Source organism: Lissotriton helveticus, chromosome 2_2 (genome assembly GCF_964261635.1).
Source record: "Lissotriton helveticus chromosome 2_2, aLisHel1.1, whole genome shotgun sequence".
NCBI classification, from domain to species: Eukaryota; Metazoa; Chordata; class Amphibia; order Caudata; family Salamandridae; genus Lissotriton; species Lissotriton helveticus.
In genome coordinates, this window is record NC_136060.1 from 321,169,536 (window position 1) to 321,191,851 (window position 22,316).

Genomic DNA, 22,316 nt, shown 5'->3' on the forward strand with positions numbered 1-22,316 from the left:
GTGGCTGACTTCAGAGCACGAGCCTTACGGTTCGATCCCCGGTGCCAGTGGCAGTTCAGCCCAGCACCATGTGACTGGACAATAACCCTCTTAATCTTCCCGACGGCCCCCAGCGCCTTGAGACCGATAGGGGTGATTAGTTTGGGCTTTACAAATACCGGGTTTAGGACTAAATCCACGCATGGTTGTGTCAATGGAGTACTCTGTGGCAAACATGGAAGAGAATGTCATAAATCGTTTTTCTACTGTCCCTACTGTGATTGATTGAAAGTCCCCCAAATATCTGAGCCATATAAAACAGCCCCAACTGCATTTTCACAATATATCTTGAGCACTGCCAATATAGGGGGAGAAAGTAGAACTTTTTGGATCTCTCAACCACAAATGCGCTGTACTTCAATAATGGATGGCTTTTAGTGATCTGTGATGCCAATGACTGCATATTTACTTGTTTGCCCCCCAAATAATTAAACTCCTGTGCTTCCTCTAAAGAATTGTCCTCCAAATATACCCCCCTACTGCCCCCTTAAAGGCTCCTTTGGGGTTGAAGGTTGTATATTATGTTTTATTTGCATTGATTTCTAGTCCATGTTGCTTGCAAAAGGTAGAAAATGTATTAGGAAAACTCTTTAGACCCATGGGTTTCTCTGATATGAATAGGGTATCATCTGCAAATAATAGGGCAGGAAATGTCTGGCTATCCATAATAGGTGAGCAATTATTACAATCATCAACTACCCTATTTATGTACAGCGTGAACAGGGAGGGCTAAAACACAACCCTAGTGTAACCCTCTCTCAATGGCGATCCTATTTGTCAACTCGCCTTTCCTGCGTCATCTTACTGGGGCGTCGTAATTACTGTAGAGGCACATTATTAGTTCCAACAAGGTTTGTGGAATTTTCATGTTAATCAATAAGTCCATAACCTTGTCCATGTGATCAAATCTAAGGCTGCCCTGAGATTAGAGTAACAGTTCTCCAAATGTACATGGTCAACAGTGTTTGTTGGCCCTGAATTCCACCTTGACGTTTGTCAGAATACTTTCAGTCCCTGCATCCAGTCATGGACTTTGGCCATAGGTGGGGTCTTAAACCTAGGGATATCCCATTCCTTATCCTCCCATCGCAGATTGCACTCGGAGGTTCAAAGGTCTCATTAAATTCCCCTTCAACCAATGTTGGGCAATTTAACTCATCCTGTTCTAAATATAAATCATCAATGTGAATAGTTAGAGATTTTTTTAATCCACTTAAAGCTACGTTTATACACATTACAAGGTATCGTAAATAGCCCTTTGGGCGAGGAAATCAGTAACCCTAATATCACAGGACATTAAATGACTTTACAGCCTATTGAAGTCGATATCTAGATACTTAGCCTCCAGATGGGCTCCCAGCTGCCAAGTGACTTGCTTCCACACTATATTTCAGGTAGCCCCCAGCTGTACTGCTGACCAATTTCAATTTTTTTTATTTATTATGGTTTAGAATTCCACATAAAGTACATGATTAAAACACATGATTAAAACACGATTCTATACACCAATAATTTCGAATAAAATTACAGATTCTCATTTTCATTTAAAAAGACATGAGCTTTGGGTAATGTCCCATATATATATATTATTACCAAATTATACAGATTTTTAAAGTTAATTCTATCCTAAAAACATTCAACAAAAAGAGTTTTTCAATCCACTAAACTATACTCTGCGGCCAACAACTTAATTACAGTGCAAGTGGTCTTTTAACATACACACACTACTTTCAAATTACAGCACACTATGGTTTATCGGAAAAACCTGATTAAGTGCATCATTACCTAAAGGTCAGTCACATTGACGTATAAAATAAAGCTTAGGCCTAATTCTGACCTAATTTATTGACCACCAAGCCTCTAAATCATAACTTAGCAACAGGAAAGTTAATGTATAGTTGTAATCTGGAAATAAATATCAAGCAACACATGTCTAATTGTAAACATAAGAGCTTGGACTTGAGGGCTGGAGTCGGGGGAAAAGTGCAAGTGTAAGTGCTCTGTACTTCTTCTTTTGGAAAAGCTAAAGCTATCCCAATTAATACTAGCAGCAAAATGTTTTATATGGTGCGCAATAAAGTGCAAATGCTCTGTGCATCTTCTATGGAACACACTTTACCAACATTAACTATCAGCAAAGAATATCTTGTAAAGTGCATGTAAGAACTAGAGCTAGACGACTAACACGTCGAAAAAAGTGCAAGTGCTCTGTGTAACTTTTTTGGGGAAATCCTTCCCAACCACCCCTAGCAGCAAGAGGTTTTTATAAAGTACGCGATAAAGTGCAAGTGCTCTGTACATCCACATAGAATGGTCTTTAACAATATCTAGCAGCATAACGTTTCTTGAAACGTGCACATACACAGTTGTAAAATGAACTAATCATACAGAATAGCCAATGACGGGAAAGTACCAGTGCTATAAACGTTCAAATCTCAAGAGCTTTTTACGATCTTAATAAATAATTAAAAATTCTTTAAAAAAACGAAAAATTTTAAAACACATCAGTTCGGATGGAGGGGACAAAAAGCAATTTCGGGCCTGTTCTGCTGTGGTAATGTTATACTTTAAAAAGCCAATCCTTAGATGTCTATGTTGTATTGAATGGAGTGCAGGGCACAAACAAAACGTGATTCAAATCTTGTGTACCAAAATTACATAGCTGACAGTACCTTTCATTTTTAGGAATACCCTCCCAGGAACCTGTTACGATTCTTAGGGGTAATAAATTCAATCTTAATAACAAGATCACCCTACGTACTAAATGTTTCAGGTTCCATAAGATATAATGTTGGGGATTTTTAACAATGCTACTCCCCCAATACAATCCATACTTCTGTTCATTGAGCACAGTTTAAAATCTCTTTCACGAGAAACCACATATATTGTTTTCTTAATTATCTTCTTTAAGGCTGTTTTACAAAGACCCGCTGCCCCTTCCATATCTAAACCAAACATTCTCAATGCTTTTAAATAATTTCTAAAAATAGCGCTTTTTCTCATCATATTTGTAAATATTTCCCTGTGCAACGCTGCCCTTAACAAATTGTCTGAACCATTTATCGGAGCATTACACCACCTTAAGCACGCGGCCATTGCTAACACATATGTGGTAAGGAGACCAAATTCAAGTCTAAGAGCTGCAATCTGTGCTGTACAATTTAGGCTACATATTTGGCGCCAGATCTTTCCTTCCACTTTTTCATATTTGGCCCACTCTTGTGCATCTATTGTTTCGCTAGCATAGTTCAGAGTTGGTGGGATCTTTATTTTATAAACTGAAATAATATGTGAGAAATGTCTTTTCCCACATTGCGTGTACAGGCGGTTAATTGGAGGCTTGTGAAATCGCTTTACCTTTGCAATGGTCCATGTGTCTATTGGCTGAACACCTGTTAGTAAATATTTTTCCTAAATATGGATACAAAGTTACTACTTCCAGTTTTTCCTTTCCCAAAAAACAATTCATTTTTTTTTCTGACCTTACAACCTTGATAACTCAAAATCATAACTTTTTACTTTTTAAAATATTTATTTTTAAATTATACTCTTCTGTGTACCTGACTAGCTCGATCAGTCGTCTTTGCAATCCAATTGGTGTTAGATCCATTATTATTGCATCATCTGCATATAACAGACAACTCCTTTTTAGGTTACCTAATTGAGGAGGGTCCCCTTTACTCTGCCCTACTATCCTCGGCAGATCATAGAGTGGAGGGCGATTATTAATCTTAGGAGGTTCGCTGGTATCCCCATTGTAACCAATTTCCTCCACAGCTTCCCCTGGTCTACCCTATCGAATGCTGTGGAGAAATCTATAAAGGCTGAGTATAACAGGACCCCCCGACCCACTGGATATTTTTCGGTTAAGGTTTGCAAAATGGAGATGTTATCCAGTGTGCCACTATTCTTACGGAATCCTGTTTGTTCCAGAGGAATACAGTTATTTCCGAATGCCCAATCTTGAAGGTGGCCCAGGATACTCTTTGCAAATAGTTTCCCCGTTGCATCTAAAAGGGAAATTTGTCTAAAACTGGCCAGGTAGTTTTTAGGGCCCTTGTTATATAACGGGACTAATATACTTCCCTTACAAGATTGTGGGATATCCCCATCGTTATAGCGGTGGACAAACAACGGATGTAAACATTTTGCCAATCTTCACAGTCCTGTTTTATTATGGCTACAGGTACATCATCTGGCCCCATTGCACTAGAGTATCTTGCCCCTTTAATGTATCCCTCAATCTCCAAACATGTCGGTGCTCCCACATCACTCCCCGTTGATGGAACATTAATGACTTCTTCAATCTGTTCAACTGGGTGATTTAGCGCATAAAGCTGGGAAATATAAATAAACCATTCGGCTTCTGGGATTAAAATGGGTTTCGATTTTTCTCTCCCATCACAAAACTTTGCTATCAATGCCCAATACTTCCTAGTATCCCCAGATAAAGCTACTTCTCATAAGCTAACCCATTTTTCATCTTAAGCAATCCTCCGATCTGATGCTATTTTCCTTTTCCGAACCTGTTTTAGCCTATATATCTCTCTCTGCCTTAGTAACCTGGGCTCTCTAAATTGGTCTCTAATTAAACCATTAATCTCCTTGTTCAATTTTTTAATTTCCCATGGAATTATTACTTTTGGGGGAACTCTCGCACCTTGCTTATTCCTACCTAATGTTCTAATTGCTTCCAAAACCCTCTCATACCTCAGAACCGGTGTCTCTGGACTTGGGCTAAAAGGAATATTCTTAAAAACCCTCTTAAAGTTTGGAAGCGACTTATATGACCAACAAGTACGGCCATTATTTCGGGAATAAGTGACATTGACATTCCTCTGATTCCAGAGTTCAGGCTTCTCAATTTTTGTGATCATGCTTGCCACTAGAATGTTATGGTCACTCAACTTTGTAGTGAGTACCTTGAACTGTATACATGCACTGAACAATTGAAAGGAGACTGCCATATAATCAATTAAAGAGTGGCCAAATGTCCCATTAAAGGTATAAGTTGTGGGAGAGTTCTCCGGGAATCTACCATTCAGAAGTACGAGGTCAAGATTCCTAAGATTTTGCAAAAGTAATAGGCCACGTTTATCAGATTTTAATTGGTCCAGAAATACAGACTCTGGGATAGCCCAAACCTCCTCCAGGTCCGAGTTAGAGAAAGACAAGACTGCACTATTACATAGCTTGGCATTAAAATCCCCTGACCATGTTTCTTGGAAAATGCATATCAGGTACCTAACTATAAAATCTCATCGTGAATCCTTAAGCTTAGACCTCAGGCCTGCCACATTCCAGAATAATAATTGGTTCTTGGCAGAATCTGGTAATTAAGGACCTTTTTGATTACCACACTTACTCTGGCCGCATGTCATGGCTAAAACACATTGGCAAAGCCAATAGCTCTTTCATAGACGAGACCTATTGGCTTTGCCAGTGCTCGTTTCTTTTATTTGTATGGTCATCTGATAGTAGAGCTGGTGCCAGACCTTGGGTTAAAGACCTTTTTCTATATGCAAGCAACACTCCTCTAATCCTAATAACTTCAGTCATAAGTGAGTTCCTATGTGGCATACATTGCTGAATGATTGCCAACCATCTGAAATTGAGAGACAAGAAGATAGAGGTATTTGTGATGGGCAAGGATATTTCCTGTAAGTTCGCCTCTTCATAGTCTGCCTACTTGAGGTCACTTATTGAGCCAGCCATCTGTCAAGTGTGCGTCCCTATTTGATCGAGAGCTTTTCTTTAGTTAGGAAGTTGCCGTTTGTAAAAGTTCTGATTCACTGGCCTTTTCCAGCTCCAACGTTTGTTACTAACTTGCTGCCCTTCATGCCCCCACCGTCCACTCCACAGCAGATGCATTCCATTTACCATGCTCATGACCTAGCACTCCCTGTCATGGGAATTAACGGACTTCAAAGTCAAAAAATCTTGCAGTTAGGCTAGTGAGCTGCATTCGGCACTATTTTTATGTCCTTCCAGCACTGCAGGAACTGCATTAGCTGCCGGTTAAGAAATAAATGCTGTTTGAGACTTTCTCTTGTGCATTGGCTCTCCTACCGTAATTCCCCCACTTTCTATCAAGTGTGATAATGGTATGTGTTCTGGGAGGACTCTTAGATCAGAAAATTAATATACTCTACGCGAATGCACAGCACAGGCTTCATGTGTTTAGGTCTCGCCTACCAGACTCCACAAACTCTACAATTATTGCCAATTTATAGTGGCCTACAGTCCACCCATTGCTTACCAATGCTTGGTTTTATGCTCACTCATTTGCTGGCTTATTTGATGGCTTGCCCTCCTACTCTTGTGTTTGCCCCTTGCCTGAAGTATATAATAAACAAACACACTGGTCCCTAGTAACAATACTTTCGATGCAAAAGAACCAAATGGTGAATAAGATCCTGGGTTTTAACCGCGTCATGTGATCTTCAGAGGTTGAGCTGTCTGCAGTGCGATGTTCTTTCTCGGACTTGTGTATTTGCTCGAACCTTGAGCAAATTAGCAAACACTTTGCTAACTGTTTTCCCAGGTAAAGATGCTTTTAGTACTCCTAGAGCCGAGATGACTTTGGACAAACTTGCTTTAGAATTAACAACATAAATTACCCTTTAAGCCTAAATTGAGCCCTGACCAAAGTGCAAGCCCATTCTTATCACTTGTACTGATAGATTGTCCTTTCATCAAGAAGTATGTAAAAACACTAAATGTATGAATGAATGAATTATACCGTGACTTCTTAAAAGGAGTACTAAACTTTGCGTCATTAATAATTTGCTGTCCACCCGCACCTGCAAGTGTTTCTGCCTGTGTAGAGAATTTCTTGGTGATAGTGTTAGTTTGAGACCTAAAAGAGAAAAAACATGTATTTAAAATAGTTTTTTTTTATCCTCCCGGTCCACTGTGCTAATGTCCTACTTAAGGTGTTTTGTTTCCATTAGACTATTTGACATCCATTTGTCGGTCTTGCTCACACATGCATGACATTCCTGCTGGCATTCCAGGCACATACCTGCAAGTGAATGGTCAGGACCAGACTTGCCATTCCACAGTGTTTTTAACTTTTTCCTTCACAAACTGGAAGCTTGACAGCAACGCTACCAGTTTCTAATGAAAGCATGACCAGATTGGTCTTTGCATTTTTATTTTTGATATCTACCTTTCAGTTCGTTTTACACTACATAAATGTCGTAGATTTGCTTGTTGCATTTATGTAAAACTGCTCATTTACCTTCTTTTTGATGATCACGAATTTATTTGTTTAGTCCTTTCTCTTTCGCAACTACTGAATGGCAACAAAATATGCAATGTATTTCTCCATGAACTTCTGATTAGGACGCGAGAACAGACTATCTATTGCTGGTTATTTTTAGCAGTGTGCGATTTGATTGCAACTTAGTTTATGCGTGTAACTTTTCCCTCGGGGTGATTTTATTCGAAAAGCCCTTGAAACCGTTTGTGCTTTAAATGCTTTCCTACTTATTAGGAAAGGATGTCCGTTGGTAATTTTATGTCTTTGCAGGGTGTGTGCTTGCTGTTGACAAGACGTCTTAGTGTGTCAGTGCTCTGTGCTGACTGACATCTGATGTGATCTGCATGATGTAAAGTGCAGATCGGAAAGATGGCTTTTATGCGTGTTACCTACATCCTTGTTTCCAAACTGGCTAAAGAGAAGTGGAGAGAAGGGTGGCATAAATAGCAAACCATGAAATAGTCCAAGTCTAGGAATCACTTTGACAAATTTTATTTTAGGTTTATGATTAGCTTTTTTTATTATAAAGAAAATGTAACATTTGTTTAATCCCTTATGCACAGTTAATTAAAAATAAACAATGAACATTACTTTTCTCTCCTTAGAATCCATCAATTGCTGACGTTTACACCGAGCACTCTCATCCAGTTGTTGTTGCCAAGTATTCTCCCAGTGGATTCTACATCGCATCTGGAGGTAGATGATTGCTAATAGTTTAATTGCATTACTAGGAACAGGTGTTTTCATATAATTGTTCTTTGGTAGGCATAGACTGTTTTTTATGAAAAAAAACATAATATTCTCATGTTGGAATATCTACTGTCATGAGCTGAAGCCCCGCTTGCAAACTGCCTTTTCGTGTATTAAGACTGCGTCACTCTAAGTAATACTTTTTCTCCCTAACTGTTCAAAATGCACTGCGGCTGTAATGAAGAATGCAAGGGAGCCACATAATGTGATGCTTGTTTGTTTCACAGGCCGTGAGTCCAGATAGTTCTCGATTTCTTGTACCTTTTGGGATACGCTGATCTTTAACTGTTTCAGATGACGAAAGTTGGGAGTCCATCTCAAAGTTGATCAGGCGTTTCATGGGGAGTCGATTTTGGGATGTCATTACCTTTGGTTTTCAACAAAGGCTGATGTTGAAGTGAAGAAAGCAAACGGACTCCAGTAGTTTCCATGTTTATATCCTGTCTGCCAGTTATTTAGTTAAAATTATTAGATGATTAGAGCAGTTTCGGTGCTTTTTTCTAAATTGCAACAAAGGTTTTGCATACCATTTGGCTGACTTCGTCATGCTCATCTCTTTTTATTTTTTTTTATTTTTTTTTGCTTCTCATTGGTCAGCGCCTGCTGTCTTCACTTCTCTTATTTTGTCTGTCCCTCCCATGGAGCATTCCCACTGTAGTACTACTTGCTTTCAGCATCTAGCGCCTTTCCCCAGCTTGCACGCTTTCGGAGGTACTTTATAGAGTGCATATGTTTGCTGGGTGGCTACCTCCCTTTTCTCCTCTGCTTTGTTACTGCTCCGCTGTCATTGGTTGTCCTGTCATTGCTATCCTGTTGTTGATTGACCTGCACCCCCACTTCATTCCTGCTTGACCCACACTTTTCGCTTTGTTGCTTATCCGTCGCCTTCCACCAGAAAAAAAAACACGCATTGGCATGACAATAGGTCTCGCCAATGCGACATCTATTGGTATTGTCAAGGTTTTTTTTTTTGCCTTGTTTGTACAGCAGTGCAGCTACTGTGTAACATGACTGAATTTTAAGCTATGCTGCTGTACAACATAACTTTAAAAAAAAAAATGTTGACCGCATCATATCAGTTTTTTCACTTTCAGCCATGTTGCACATCAGTTGCGCTGCGGTCAAACATGGGGATATTTTTTTTGGGAACGGAATCTTGGATAGGCGAGAGCTATTGCTTTGCCTGTGCTTGTTTTTAATAGGTACATCATCGTTATTATTCTCCAATTCACCCTCTTGGTTGTAGGAAGCTGGCTCTTTATATACTATACCAAAAAGAGGTATACTGTGCAAAGAGTCCCAGTATCCCTTATAAATGGACAGGTGCTTGCTCTAGCAATCCCAATGTGCTCTCTTAGCGGGTAGTGTGGTCGATTTAGGCTTATCAGAGAGGAGTGTTAGACATCTCTTGCACACACACAGTCAATAAATGAGTACACAACTCCATAAGCCACACCAATTTATATAAATAACAATTATGTTTCTATAACTTGAGGCACCATGACCATCCAATTCAGGTAAGTAAGTTTTGAGTTATTAATTTGTACAGGTTTGAAAAATCAACAGTGCAGTTTCTGAAGCGTTATCCTATGGAGGAAAAGTATATTCTACATACAAGTACTTTACTTCGACTTACAGGACAAATATTCCGGACAAAAGGAGAGTATGGGGCAGAGTCCAAGGCAACACTCCTGGAGTCACTATGCCCCCTTTGACCACTTCATGTGGGAAGTGGGCATAACCCTGTCCCAGAGTTCCAAATTCTGCCTTCACTAAGATGGCATATTGTTAAATATTGTGTCCACATCAGGTAGCCCACCCTAGCGATGTAAGTAGCCTGAAGTTGAACACTCCTCAGGCTACAAATTTTCATGCATGTCTAGGTGCCAAATGTGCCCTCTTCGGGGGGAGGGATGGTGGCATCCTTTCTCCTGTGAGGTAAGCCAGATTCTCATACCAAAGGCTGTGTGCTCTTTGAAGCTCCCTGCCTGTGAATGCTCATTTACTGGTCATCCTGTTGAAGGGAGTGTGAAATCCTCTCCAGAGCAGTCTTTGTTCCTGACCTCCAGAGAGAGCGGGCTCTCACCCCTGGAGGTCAGGAACCTGTCTGTGGTAGCAGCCAGCACATTAGAAATTGGTAGGTTTTAGGGGATACCTGCAAGGTGCCCTCTGGGTGCATGTATTAAATTCACCATAGGAAATGGTGTGAGTTTATTAATACAAGTTGTTTGACAACCAAACCCCATAGACTTCTGTGAAGCTATCCTGTAGCTGGGGAACACGTTTTTACCAGTGTCCTGCACTTGCAATTAAAATGGCTTCCCTGGTCACTTGTACTGGTAGTAATTGAACTTGTCCGCACAGGGGAATAGCTGCTTATATAGATATGTCCACACATGTAGTATATTGCCTTAGGGCTGTAAGGCCTGCTGTAGGGGTGACTTGCCTATACTGCATGCAGTGTCTGTAGGCATGACACACAGGGATGTGTGCCATGTTCTGTGTTTCAATTTTAACTGCTCCAAGACATGCAGCCTGCATTGGCATTCTATATGACTTGGTGGAGGGGTCCTTTAGGGTGACCACAATATGTGCGGCAGCCCTTGGGGACCCTCTTTAGACTCCTTGTCCTAGGTACCAGGGTGAATGTTCACTAGGGACTTACAGGGGGTTCTAAAGGTATTGCCGATTCGGGGAAACTATTGTACAGTTTAGGGAAGGAGATCAATCACTGGGGACCAGGATAGCAAGAACCCAGTGCACTTGTTCAAAATTGCATTGAATACCAGGCAAAAAGTGGAGATGACCATGCCAAAAAGGGGCACTTTCCTACACTTTTGAAAGTCCCTGCAGATGCTGCATGGGTGAGTAGCTCTTGTCTCTCTGGTAATGTCGCCATTTCGGCTACAACACCCATCAGTTCTCTAACCTTACAGATGTCCTATTTCTTGTCTTATTATACCATCGTGTATTTAAAATTTTAAGTTTCCGTTTTAAAGCCAAACAATCTATTATTCTTGTTCTATTCCTTACCCACTATAGTTTCCTCATCTCTTGGCCTGCATAATTTTTAATTAAGGGAAGGGAGAAAGAGGCGTTTTACATCATGTAAGCACCTGTTTCATTATGACAAATGCAGTTCATAGTATTATAGGTCTCGACTACTAGACAGCACAGGCTCTACAACTATTGTCAATTTATTGTGGCATACAGCCAACCCATTGCTAATCAATGCTTGGCTTTATTCCCACTCATTTGTTGGCTTCTCGTACGATGGCATTTTGTAGTTGAAGGAGAGAGTTTAATGTATTTGTTTTGGCTTGTACTAGGAAATTTACTGTGTAAGGAATTGGCGATTCTCTGCATAAAGTGCCTAGAGAATCTGAATTTCATTAAAGACATGGAGGCTAGCATTATCCTGCCCTCCTCCCCGGTTAATGGGAGTAATTTGGAGCATCGTCATTTAATTACAAGACCAGACGCTATCATTATTCATGTTGGTAGCCCTCTAACACCACTTTTGCCATGTGATCGATTTGCTTGCAATAATGTTTGTCAAATACAGAAGCATTCGACCAATCAACCGCTCTCATAATATCTTAGTCACCTGCAATCTGATGCTTTTAAGAACCCTAAAATCCAACACATTTTTCCCTACTGCCCTACCATTAACTTGACTGCACGCAGCAGTGCTTGCCGATCTGTAGCAATCTGTTGTATCAGTAAGGCCCTTATCAAATTGTTCCACCAGAAATTTAACTACATCCTCTACAGGTGCCTCCAAGGGATCCAAATCCCTTCCCATGCTCCAGCGTACCGATAATTTCTGAATTCCTTTATATCTACACCAAGTTACTGATGCCCAAAACTCCTCCAGTAACTCCTCAGCCTTTCCCTGATGTCCTGACATGCTGGAAGATCTGATACTTTCCAGACAAGAATGTTCAAAGCCCTTGTCTGAACTAGCAGATGTTCCTCTCCATCTACATCTCTCAAAAGATACTCCATTAGAGGAAGCTAAAATGGTATTTCATATGCGAGTTCTAAAAGCATTGGAAACCATGCCTGTGTCACCCAGAATGGAGTTACCAGTACCAGAACTCTGTTCTCTCTCCTCCCTTTCTGCAGTACCCTCTGAATCCTTGTGAAGGGTGGAAACACATATGCGCTTGTCCCTTTCCAATTCTGAAGGAAAGCATCCACTGCTAGAGCCTTGGATCCAGCATCCAACTGAAATATTTTTTTTAGTTGACACACCAACCTGCTCTCAGAAAGTTCTACCTCCCGAGGACCCCACTAGTGTTCTAGTTTCTTGAAGCAGTCCTGATTCAACGTTCAATCGCTGTAGTCCCTCAAAAACCTTGAATTCCAATCCTTGGTTACATTTTCCTTTCTAGGCAAATATTCAGCCCCCAAACTGATTTTGTGCTTTAAACAAAACCACCAAAGCTCTTTTGCCAACTCATCTATCCAAAGGGACCTTGTGCCTCCTACAGCCTAAGGGACCTCGTGCCTCCTAATCGATTTATATAGGCCACTGCAGAAACATTGCCCATTTTTAACAATACTTCTCTGCCTTGCAAATTATGTCTGAATCTCATGGGAGCATAGACACCTGCTGTCAACTCCAGACAATGTGTTGCTCTCTCTCCATGTTTGACCACAATCCACCAGTCTCCTGTACACCTAAATGTGCACCCCAGCCAGTTAGACTCGCATCTGGCTTCAAAATGAGGTCAGGAGTGCAACCAAAAATTGCTTGCCCATTGCAGGCATCTAAATTCTCTAAACACCAATTTAATTCCATCTTCGCCTCCTGGCAGAAGATTATCTTGTCTCCCGGAGGACTCCTCTTCTCTCTCTTGCAATGAGCAATAGTATAAAGGACCTGAATTGAAGAGGATAAGAGACCTATTAAAACTCTGCGTACATAGAGAATCTCCTTCCTAATCTTGGTTACCTTCTTTACTGGTAATATTAAAACTACATTGAACGGGTCTACTATGAAACCTAGAAATTCCAGAGTGCGTGATGGGATCAAAACAGACTTTTCCTTATTTTTCAAAATAAAACCTAGACTTTCCAGGAAGTTCTTGACCATTTCCAAATCCTTGAGGATTTGATTCTGACATTGGGACATCACTAAAATGTCTAAATAATTATTATTTGAGTGCATCTCTCTCTCTCTCTCTCTTTCTGGTATGCTACCACTGCCCTCATCCCCTTAGTGAAGCACCACAGCGTTGAGCATAGGCCAAATGGAAGGAATCAAAATTGGTAAATGTGATCCTGCCAGATGAACCAAAGGTAAGACTGGCTGCTCATTGCCATAGGAATTGTAACAAAAGCATCTTTTAAATCCAATCGTTCTTAAACAGCATTTCTCTCGAGATGGATACCTTCGATCTTGAAATGTGTAAGTTAGAAATCTGATCATATCCTTAAAGTTTATATCTGCTCTTCACCCCTTTTTTCTGTTACCAAGAAGAGTGTACTTACAAAAACGTTGTTTTCTTTGCTCACCTCTACAATAGCCCCATTCACCAACATAGACTTTATCCGTTTATTTACCACTTACAAATCCAAATAGATCTCAAACCAAAGGGCCAGGTGGACATTCCAAAGTGCATACTCCAAATGTGGTATGAAATGAATGCCTTTAATGAGTCGGAAACAAACGAGCTTATTGTAGGTAATACTACAACCATTATTGTACTATAAACTTGGCTGGTAATTGTGACAAAAGACAGACCCTTGACACCAAGATTTTATTGATTGTTGTTGACATTGATCCTTCTTCTATTCAAATGCAGACCATACTACAAGGTACCAGCTTCTAAATGTCTGGGCTTCAAAAGGTGCTGTATGTAGTAGACCCTTTGTCAAAACTCCTTGTAGCTCAATTTCTCCCATCTTGTAGAAAAATTAAAACTCAGTGACACAATGACTATTAGTCACCTAAGATATTGTGAGTAGAAAAACAGACAAATTCTGCTAGCATAGCAACCAGGTTCAGGAATGTGCATTGTTTAGAGCATAGCCAGGCCACATACTCTGACTGACAACTGTAGGCTGATTGGTCCAAACCAACGTTCCTCTCATAACTGTGATTGTGAGATACAGTGATCAGTTAAGGCCAGGTGGGCTCCCTTATTGAGGTGAAATGGAACAGGTGAAGAAATACCAGAAGAAATGAATGAAATTTTAAGAAGTTTTATTCATGAAGTAGAAGAGCTTCTGCGATGAGCAGTGACTGCACAGAGTCACGGTGTGTTCGTCTATCACTCTGACGTCAGTTATATACACGCTGGACCCTAACAGCTGTCCGCGAGCCTGGCAATCAATGGGCACAGAGAGCCCTATTCAACAACTAGACCTGTAACAGCTCCCTTTTTTTATGGAAAACTAATTAAATAACTCATGCTCTTTAATTGTAACAGTTTCATGAAACTCATGATAAAAGTAGCAAATCCTTACACCCCTATAAGCACCTAATAACAATAAATGACTAAAAAGAAGTACGCGTAAATATAAAATAGTTCGGTAATATATGCTAGGTTTAGTAAGGGGGTTCAATAAGGTATGACCCTAAAACTATGTTATAATAACACTGCTGGGTTAGGATAGCTATACCAACCTATTGAGGAAGTATGACACAATCTATAAATGGGAGCATGACAGCAACCCCTTCCTTTACATATTAAAATATGACATTTGTTTCAAGTATGATGACTTTTGAATAGTGGCATAGGAGACCAAACTTGTGATAATTGTTCAAGATGAGATCAGCGTCCCTCTGAAAAGTTCTTTGTTTTTGGAGGATATAAGAAGAGGTCTCTATCATGGGTGCAGGAACCAAACCTAGGATGATATGGTCAGCACCGTAGCCCTCCTTTTAAGCGTTACTTCTTGGACTGCTCGCAAGATGATTAAAACAGGAAGCATCCCTCGACCTGTAGACCGGTTTCTATTTCCACCACATTCTTTCTTAGCCCAGTGTAGAACCATCTATGTTTGAAATGAATACATTAGTCTAATGGATACATTTTATCAATTTAAACCTTTCACAAGGTCTACTTATCATAAGTTTTTCTGAACTGCTGTACTTACTATTTGATCTTTAATAGACCACCTATACAGTAAAAAAAAATCATAACTGATATTTGATGAGGGAAAAGAGGGGATGAGACAAAAATCTAACACGGCGGAGCAGGTTATATAACCATGTTAGAACACATATTCTCATCAAAATCATCCACTTTATTAACATTTGTTCTATCGTTGTACTTTTGGTCAAATTTACCACAAACGCTTGCAAAATGCCCTACCTCTAGGCAGCTAGTACATCTTTTCTTACTTGCTGGGCAACTTATGGAATCAGCTTTATGGCTAAGGGAACCACATCTGAAACATATGATAGGGGAAGAATTAGATTTATAGTTAGAACTGTAAGATTTTTGTTACTATATTCTCTTCGCCTCCTGTCGTTTACGTACGACACACTAGAACAAGATTCTTCATTTACTTTCGCTAATTCTTTTCTGCCTTCTAGTGATCTTTCAATGCCCTTGGCTATATCTACCACTTCAGCCAATATAGGTTTCTTACAGGCCAGTAATCGTTCCTGAATCTTACGTTCAAAGCAATGAAACACAAATTGGTCGCGAATGTACATGTCTGCCATGTCACCAAAATCGCACTTGGTGGCTAACACCCTTAAACTCCCAATATATTTCTCTACATTTTCTGATTCTAATTGTTCCCTTAATGCAAAACTTTATGTAGTGAAATGGAACAGGTGAAGAAATACCAGAAGAAATGAATGAAATTTTAAGAAGTTTTATTCATGAAGTAGAAGAGCTTGTGCGATGAGCAGTGACTGCACAGAGTCACGGTGTGTTCGTCTATCACTCTATGACGTCAGTTATATACACGCTGGACCCTAACAGCTGTCCGCGCGCCTGGCAACCGATGGGCACAGAGAGCCCTATTCAACAACTAGACCTGTAACACTTATGTACGTAGTTTTTAGCCAGGCCATATGATTTTGGTTTTTAACAATATCTAACATATTATTGACTATTTATGTTCGAAGCTAAACAGTCTGATATGGCCACAAGGCCATGTACTTGGCTTGCTGTAAAAGAAATAATGTGATTATAGAGAGTCATATGCACATGCATTCTTATATCGTTCCAGATCTCTCCGGGAAGCTTAGAATCTGGGATACTACACAGAGGGAACATCTGCTGAAATATGAATATCAGCCTTTTGCTGGCAAAATTAAAGACATTGCTTGGACGGAGGATAGCAAAAGAATTGCTGCTGTTGGCGAAGGAAGAGAAAAGTGAGTTATTCAACAGAGTTCAACTATTCTTATTATCTAAAATGTATGGTTGGTTTGGTCAGATCATTTCTTTGTGTTTTCTGTGTTTGATATTGTAATTGGACCATATTTTCCTGTGTAAAGCGCTCCTCCTATTCATGGTATATTAATATCACTGTATCTTATGGTGTTTTAGATTAACCCTCATATGCCTAAAGTTAGGACTTTGCGCTATTTACTGACCTATAATATTTCTGATTAAGTGCCTAGCAACCTAAAAAGCTTTTTGGTACCTAACTTTGCCAGTGTCCTCACCGTCCTCTTTATTCCCCTTCCCACCAACATCTTTGGTACGTTTCGAAAGGCCTTGGGTCGAGCTTTATGAAAGCCTTATCTGGATTCAAGCTTTTCATTTTGGATTGGGTACTCATTTGACCTGGAGGCAGGATTGCACTGGTGGTTAAAAACGTAAGATTATTCATCTGACACTCTCAAAGGATTGCAAGACAAATTAGTATGGGAATGAGACCAATACTCCCACATTTACAGTAATCATTAGTGCTTTAGGTGGACACTTACAGACATATTGTGCCATTGTTGATGTAAAGACTACTCTGCAAGGTGTCTGGCTCCTTCTCTGTTTTTTTGGGGGGGTATTAGTTGCAAATGGTCCATTTTACAGTATATGAAAGCAATAATGTTGGTACTAAGGGTTTGGAATTAAAATACAATTCAACAAGATGGCTTTCGGCACTTTACCACAAAAAAATATTGTATACGTATACCTTCGTTACAAGTGGTCTGGATAATTCTGACCCCTATGCAAACAACTGTTTGTGCAGGGATTGGAACTGAAAGTTATGTGACAGTCTCACACCCAGTAAATCCTGTGTGCAATACAGTTAGCGTATTCTGTTAAATATCAGTAGGTCAGATCTGCCTGACTTTAACATGGGAAAAATGCACTGTAAATACTGGTTCAGGTGCAGTGCACACAATCTGCATTTTATTCCTCAAAAACATTTAATAGATGCTGTTTATTCAGCCCTCTGCGGTGGCGAATTCATGAGTTACAATAAGTTTGTCAGTCTTCAGACCACTCATAATGAGGACCTTGGAGGTCAACGATTATTTAAAGCACATTATGCCAGTAACACAGGTAAAAACGTGGAGGGGGTCAAGGGTACGCTCCATGAACCTTCTAGTAAATCTAGAAGAAAACAGTTTTACCATTGGTCAAAACATAGCAGGATATAACTAGCATTGGCATAGCCAATAGGTCTCTCCTTTGGGGCATTAACCCCTTCCACGCTGATGACGAGCTGGGCTCGTCATGGCGTAGCCTCCTCGCACGCTGATGACGAGCCCAGCTCGTCACGTAATATGCGCTTTTAAAAATCTCCGCGTACGAGCGGAATTCCGCCCGCACGCATGCGGTTAAAAGTTTTTAGGCAGAGCTATTGACTTTGCCAATGTGTTTAAGCTGTGCTGTAGAGACGTGTGGCTGCTGTGCAGCATGCTGAAAAGTTGCAATAAAGTGCCAGAAGCATTTTTGTGTACTTATTTATGACCAAGAAGGCATTATTTCCAACAGAACGACCATATTAAAAAATGTAGGTACAATAAAAAAGTTCCTCATTTTTCTTTTGTTCTTGCAATGCTGGCAACTTGTTTTTGCCTATTCCAATAATTGTTTGTTAAAGTTTTTGTTTTGAGGGGGCATAAACAATTGAGGTTGAAGGTTGTGAACCATTGAAGTCTCTGAACAACATTCAAATATAAAAAGGTTAATAGGTGCAGCTTTGCAAGAAAAAAACAAATATGCAGCACTTTGAAGTTTTGAGAATAACTTTGACGCCATCGGACCAGGCTCGAAGTGCATGGTAATAAGAAAGCAAGAAAACATCCCCTTTGTGCCTTGAAAAGGTCTGCCTTATAGCCCATAGAAAACCGATACCATCGGAAGCTTCAAAGCTGCCGCACTGTTCTCTGCCACTGTATTACATCATCATTAAAACCCACAAAGTATATATCCGTCAGAAAATGTTACTGAACTTGGCATATCGGATATATTCATGAATTTCTCTCTGGTTGGGAAGATTGAGAATTTAATAACCAGCACTGCCCAAATCGATAAAGATAATCACAAGATATAGCATTCTTGTCAATGCATGGCTGAGATCACTTGAAGCCACCCAGCCGGCCGGCCCTCGTGCGCTTATTGGTTTATTAGGCCAGTTATCACGGCAACTATTGAACCGTGGGAGGTGGGCTGGCGGGAACCGCTGCAACGGAAATTTTCCTCTGCTACACTGGACTTCCGGGTGACTAATACAGTAATTACAGGTGGTGAGCGATCCCCGGTCCAACTGGCATCAGCAGGTTTGCTGTACATCCTTTATTGGAACAGTGGCAGGACAGGCGATTTATTGCCATGTGAGGAGATTGTTAAATGCAGATCGTTCAATCAGAGAATTTTCTAAAGCGCGCTACTTGCCCGTGAGGGTCTCATGGCGCTGAGGGGGAGAGGGGAGGGGTGCAGCTACTGTTAGAAAAGCCAGGTCTTGAGGAGCCTTCTGAAGGTGAGCAGGTCTTGGATCTGCCGTAGATGGGTGGGGAGGGTATTCCAGGTCTTGGCGGCGAGGAAGGAGAAGGATCTGCCGCTGGAGATCGTTCCTCAGATGCGTGGACGGCGGCAATGGCGAGGCTGGCGGAGCGGAGCTGGCGGGCAGGGGTGTAGAAGTTGAGTCTGTCGTTCAGGTAGGCTGTTCCGGTATTGTGAAGTGCTTGTGTGCGTGGGTTCAATTAGGTTTTAGGGCTAACTCTGGTCTTACTATGCCCTTGCCGCAGGTAATAAATGACCCCTTCACCTCTGCGCGTGCAAATGCCTTTTCTGTGATGGCCTTCCCATTGATTTCATGACAGCCTGTGATCTAAAGAGGGCGAGGGAGGGCTGGGCGCCTCTAATTAGATCATGGGTTCCTCGGTCAGGTTACATGGTTTAGAGCGAGAGTGCCAAAATGTGCCACTTAGTGGCGTTGATGTATGACTTGGAGTTTATTGCGACACCTGTATCTACGGAATGCACGCACACATAGGTTTTTGTCCTGCTTGCCTGATTAAGCGAGATGGGAAATGCAGTTATCTTGGTTGGATGGAATTAAGAGAATGCAAACATGTCCTGGGAACAGGGTTTGCAGTCTGATCAGTATTTTACTGCAATGGATGGAATTCTCACGTCAAAACCAGCAATAAAATTTGGAAAATCAGCCAAAGCTGTTTTAACCTGCTTGAAATATAAAATGTAACTATGAAGAACAAACGCACGCTCCTCGCGCTGGCAGCAGGGGAAGGAGGAGGGGGCCGGCGCCTGTTTCCCTTGAGTACACAAAGCGTTTCCCTTGCGGGAGAGAGCAACGGGCACCATGTGTTTGCAAGTTAATTACAAACATATGGTGTCAAGCTCGCTCCCTCAAGGGAATCGCCAAACGTGCACGCGTTGCCATTGAAGGCAATGCAATTCGTGCACGTTTTTGGGACAAAAACCGAAGCAATTGCTACAGGTCTATTTCCTCAGCAGCGCATGCGCGCTGTGTAGGCGAGACCTAAAAAACCAAAGTAGGGGAGGTGGAACGAGAGCTCTGTTCTACTAAAGAATACTTTATAAAGGTACCCTGGCAAATGGAGTATATTACAGCACAATAGTCCAATAGCATTGTGAAAAATTGGTAGGATGCGAGAGCAATTTAAATTGGGGTCTTGGCACGCTTTCAGTTGTCCATAATGTTCCAGGTACCACACTTAGCAAGTTTCCACAAACCATCATTTAGCATACTCTGATCATCAAGCTTTCACAATGACCTTTCTAAACAAACTCTGCTAATTCCATAATGGCACTGTAGGGAATTCCACTTTAAAATTCACTATTTCTGAGTTCCAAATATGTGTATCCTTAGGAGTCGTGGGCAGGACCGTTAGGGGTAGTGTATGTTTGCAAGCTGTATTACATTTCTCTTGAATTATGCTGGAATATATTCTGCTTCGCTACTCTCTAACAGAAACAGATGCTTTGGACAGGGAGAACTCCAAGTGGCTGTTGCCTTAAAACGAGATCTGTATTAGTATGAAATGATTCCCTTGTGTTAGCCTGAGACCCCAAATAGGCCTACGCTCTAGTCCCACAGTAGCAGGACTGTACTCGGAACTAAGGAACGCCGTTATAGAGAGGCACACAACAGTCTGTTTAGCAGCCCACAGCAGAGCTCCAGCGGCGCAAAATGAAAAAAACAAATGGGTAAATATTTCAAAATGTTTGGCTTTTCTCAAACAGTTTACATTATTCCTCAGTTAGTACAGCATCTACTTTCCATAATTCTCCAGCTAATAAACTAGGTCTATTTTGGAACTGCCCAGATCACTAATTTTTGCAATGTTCCATAATATCACAGCTATCACTTAATAATTTTTCAAAATTCGATTGTCGGTTTCCTTTTTAATTTGTCACAATGTAATCGGAATGCACGTTTTGCTAATTCCTTAATTTCCTGATTATTGCACTGTTGCAGTTTTTAATAGTGCAGCTGCCAGTATTCAGGTTTTCTAGAAAGCTGCTAGTATTTGCACTTCTTAAACTTTGCATTTTTTATCACAACCCACAGGCCCTGGTAGCTGGGTTGTGGCTCACTAGGTAAAGTCACTTCACTGGAGCAGACCTTCTTTGATGTTTAACCGACCCTTAATTCCACTGACTGGTCTGCTTACAAAGGAGAAGGCATCAGCATAGGCAAGACAGATGCAGCATGGCAGGTCTAGGCTGAAAGCGGAAAGGCAGGAGGAGCGGAAACATTCTGTCTCTATAGTTCTGTCTCAACCTTTCCTAAGATACTCTGCTCAGTAGTAGCTATTTGATGTCTCCTTTTCATGACTCCTTTGAACGGGGAGGAGAAGTTGATGGCGGTCCCATCTAATCATCAGTGTGACAACAAACCATTGTTGTGTCTTGATTGTGTCAATGGATCCTACTTTATTACACCCCATCATTCTGTGTGTTGGTGGCGTTGCCTTTGCACATCTCCGCTTCCTCCACCTTTAATTGATTGCTATGGGCTGTGTTCACGCATTAATTTCTTTACAATCCACTTCATTTCTGATGGAGCATTCCTCTGCATCATTCACACTCAGTGCAGCACTGGCTACGGAACGGGGCTTAGTGGTGACGCTTATGAAGCCGGGTGTACATCAGATTTGGCTTTAAGTGCCGACAAATACCATTATTTTGTACCATTGTTCGTTGGGGATAACCTCGCCTATTTTTTGTTTGCAACCAGTTTGGAAGTGTTTTGCTGGGGCAACATGTTGCGTCAGTAGAGTTTTATATAGCACTTTTTGTGTTCTCTTAGCCCGTTGTTGGGCTTGAGGTGGAACGTTGGGCTTGAGGTGGAACGTTGGGCTTGAGGTGGAACGTTGGGCTTGAGGTGGAACGTTGGGCTTGAGGTGGAACGTTGGGCTCGTTGGGGAATGTAAAGGTCAGGAATGTTGGGAAAACTGGAATTCAAGGCATTTTGTGTGTCCTGCGATGTTATGGACTGGTGGTGTTTAGGAGGATACTGGAAGAATAGATACTCTTACTTGATGTCACGTGTGAACCCTCTTCTTTTCATTGCCAATGATCGGGAGGTCTGTGCGCCACCGGTTTCCCACATCAGATATTTTGGTCGGAAAGGCCACAAACTGTGCTAATTGGAGGACCTGACTCATGACTCAGCGCATACTGGTGCGAGCACCCTGTGCAGTTCCTTTGTGGTCTCTGTATTCTTGGATGTCGACAGTGACCTGTGCCCAGATGTCTGGGTTCTGACATTGTGGAGTACATAATGATGAGCTGGAGGCAGTGAACAAAGGGAGGAGGCCTGTCCCTGCCTCGTTTTTGATTTTGCC

General features: G+C 41.2%; 1 protein-coding gene across 1 annotated transcript in view; it reads left to right on the forward strand.

Annotated features, from left to right (window-relative positions):
• The window catches only part of WDR1 (WD repeat domain 1), a 347,127-nt gene that overhangs the window by 21,815 nt on the left and 302,996 nt on the right, over nucleotides 1-22,316 (forward strand). The window contains exons 3-4 of the mRNA XM_078678473.1: nucleotides 7,909-7,999; nucleotides 16,253-16,400. Coding sequence (XP_078534599.1) covers nucleotides 7,909-7,999; nucleotides 16,253-16,400 — 239 coding nt within the window. The remainder of the gene's footprint in view (nucleotides 1-7,908; nucleotides 8,000-16,252; nucleotides 16,401-22,316) is intronic.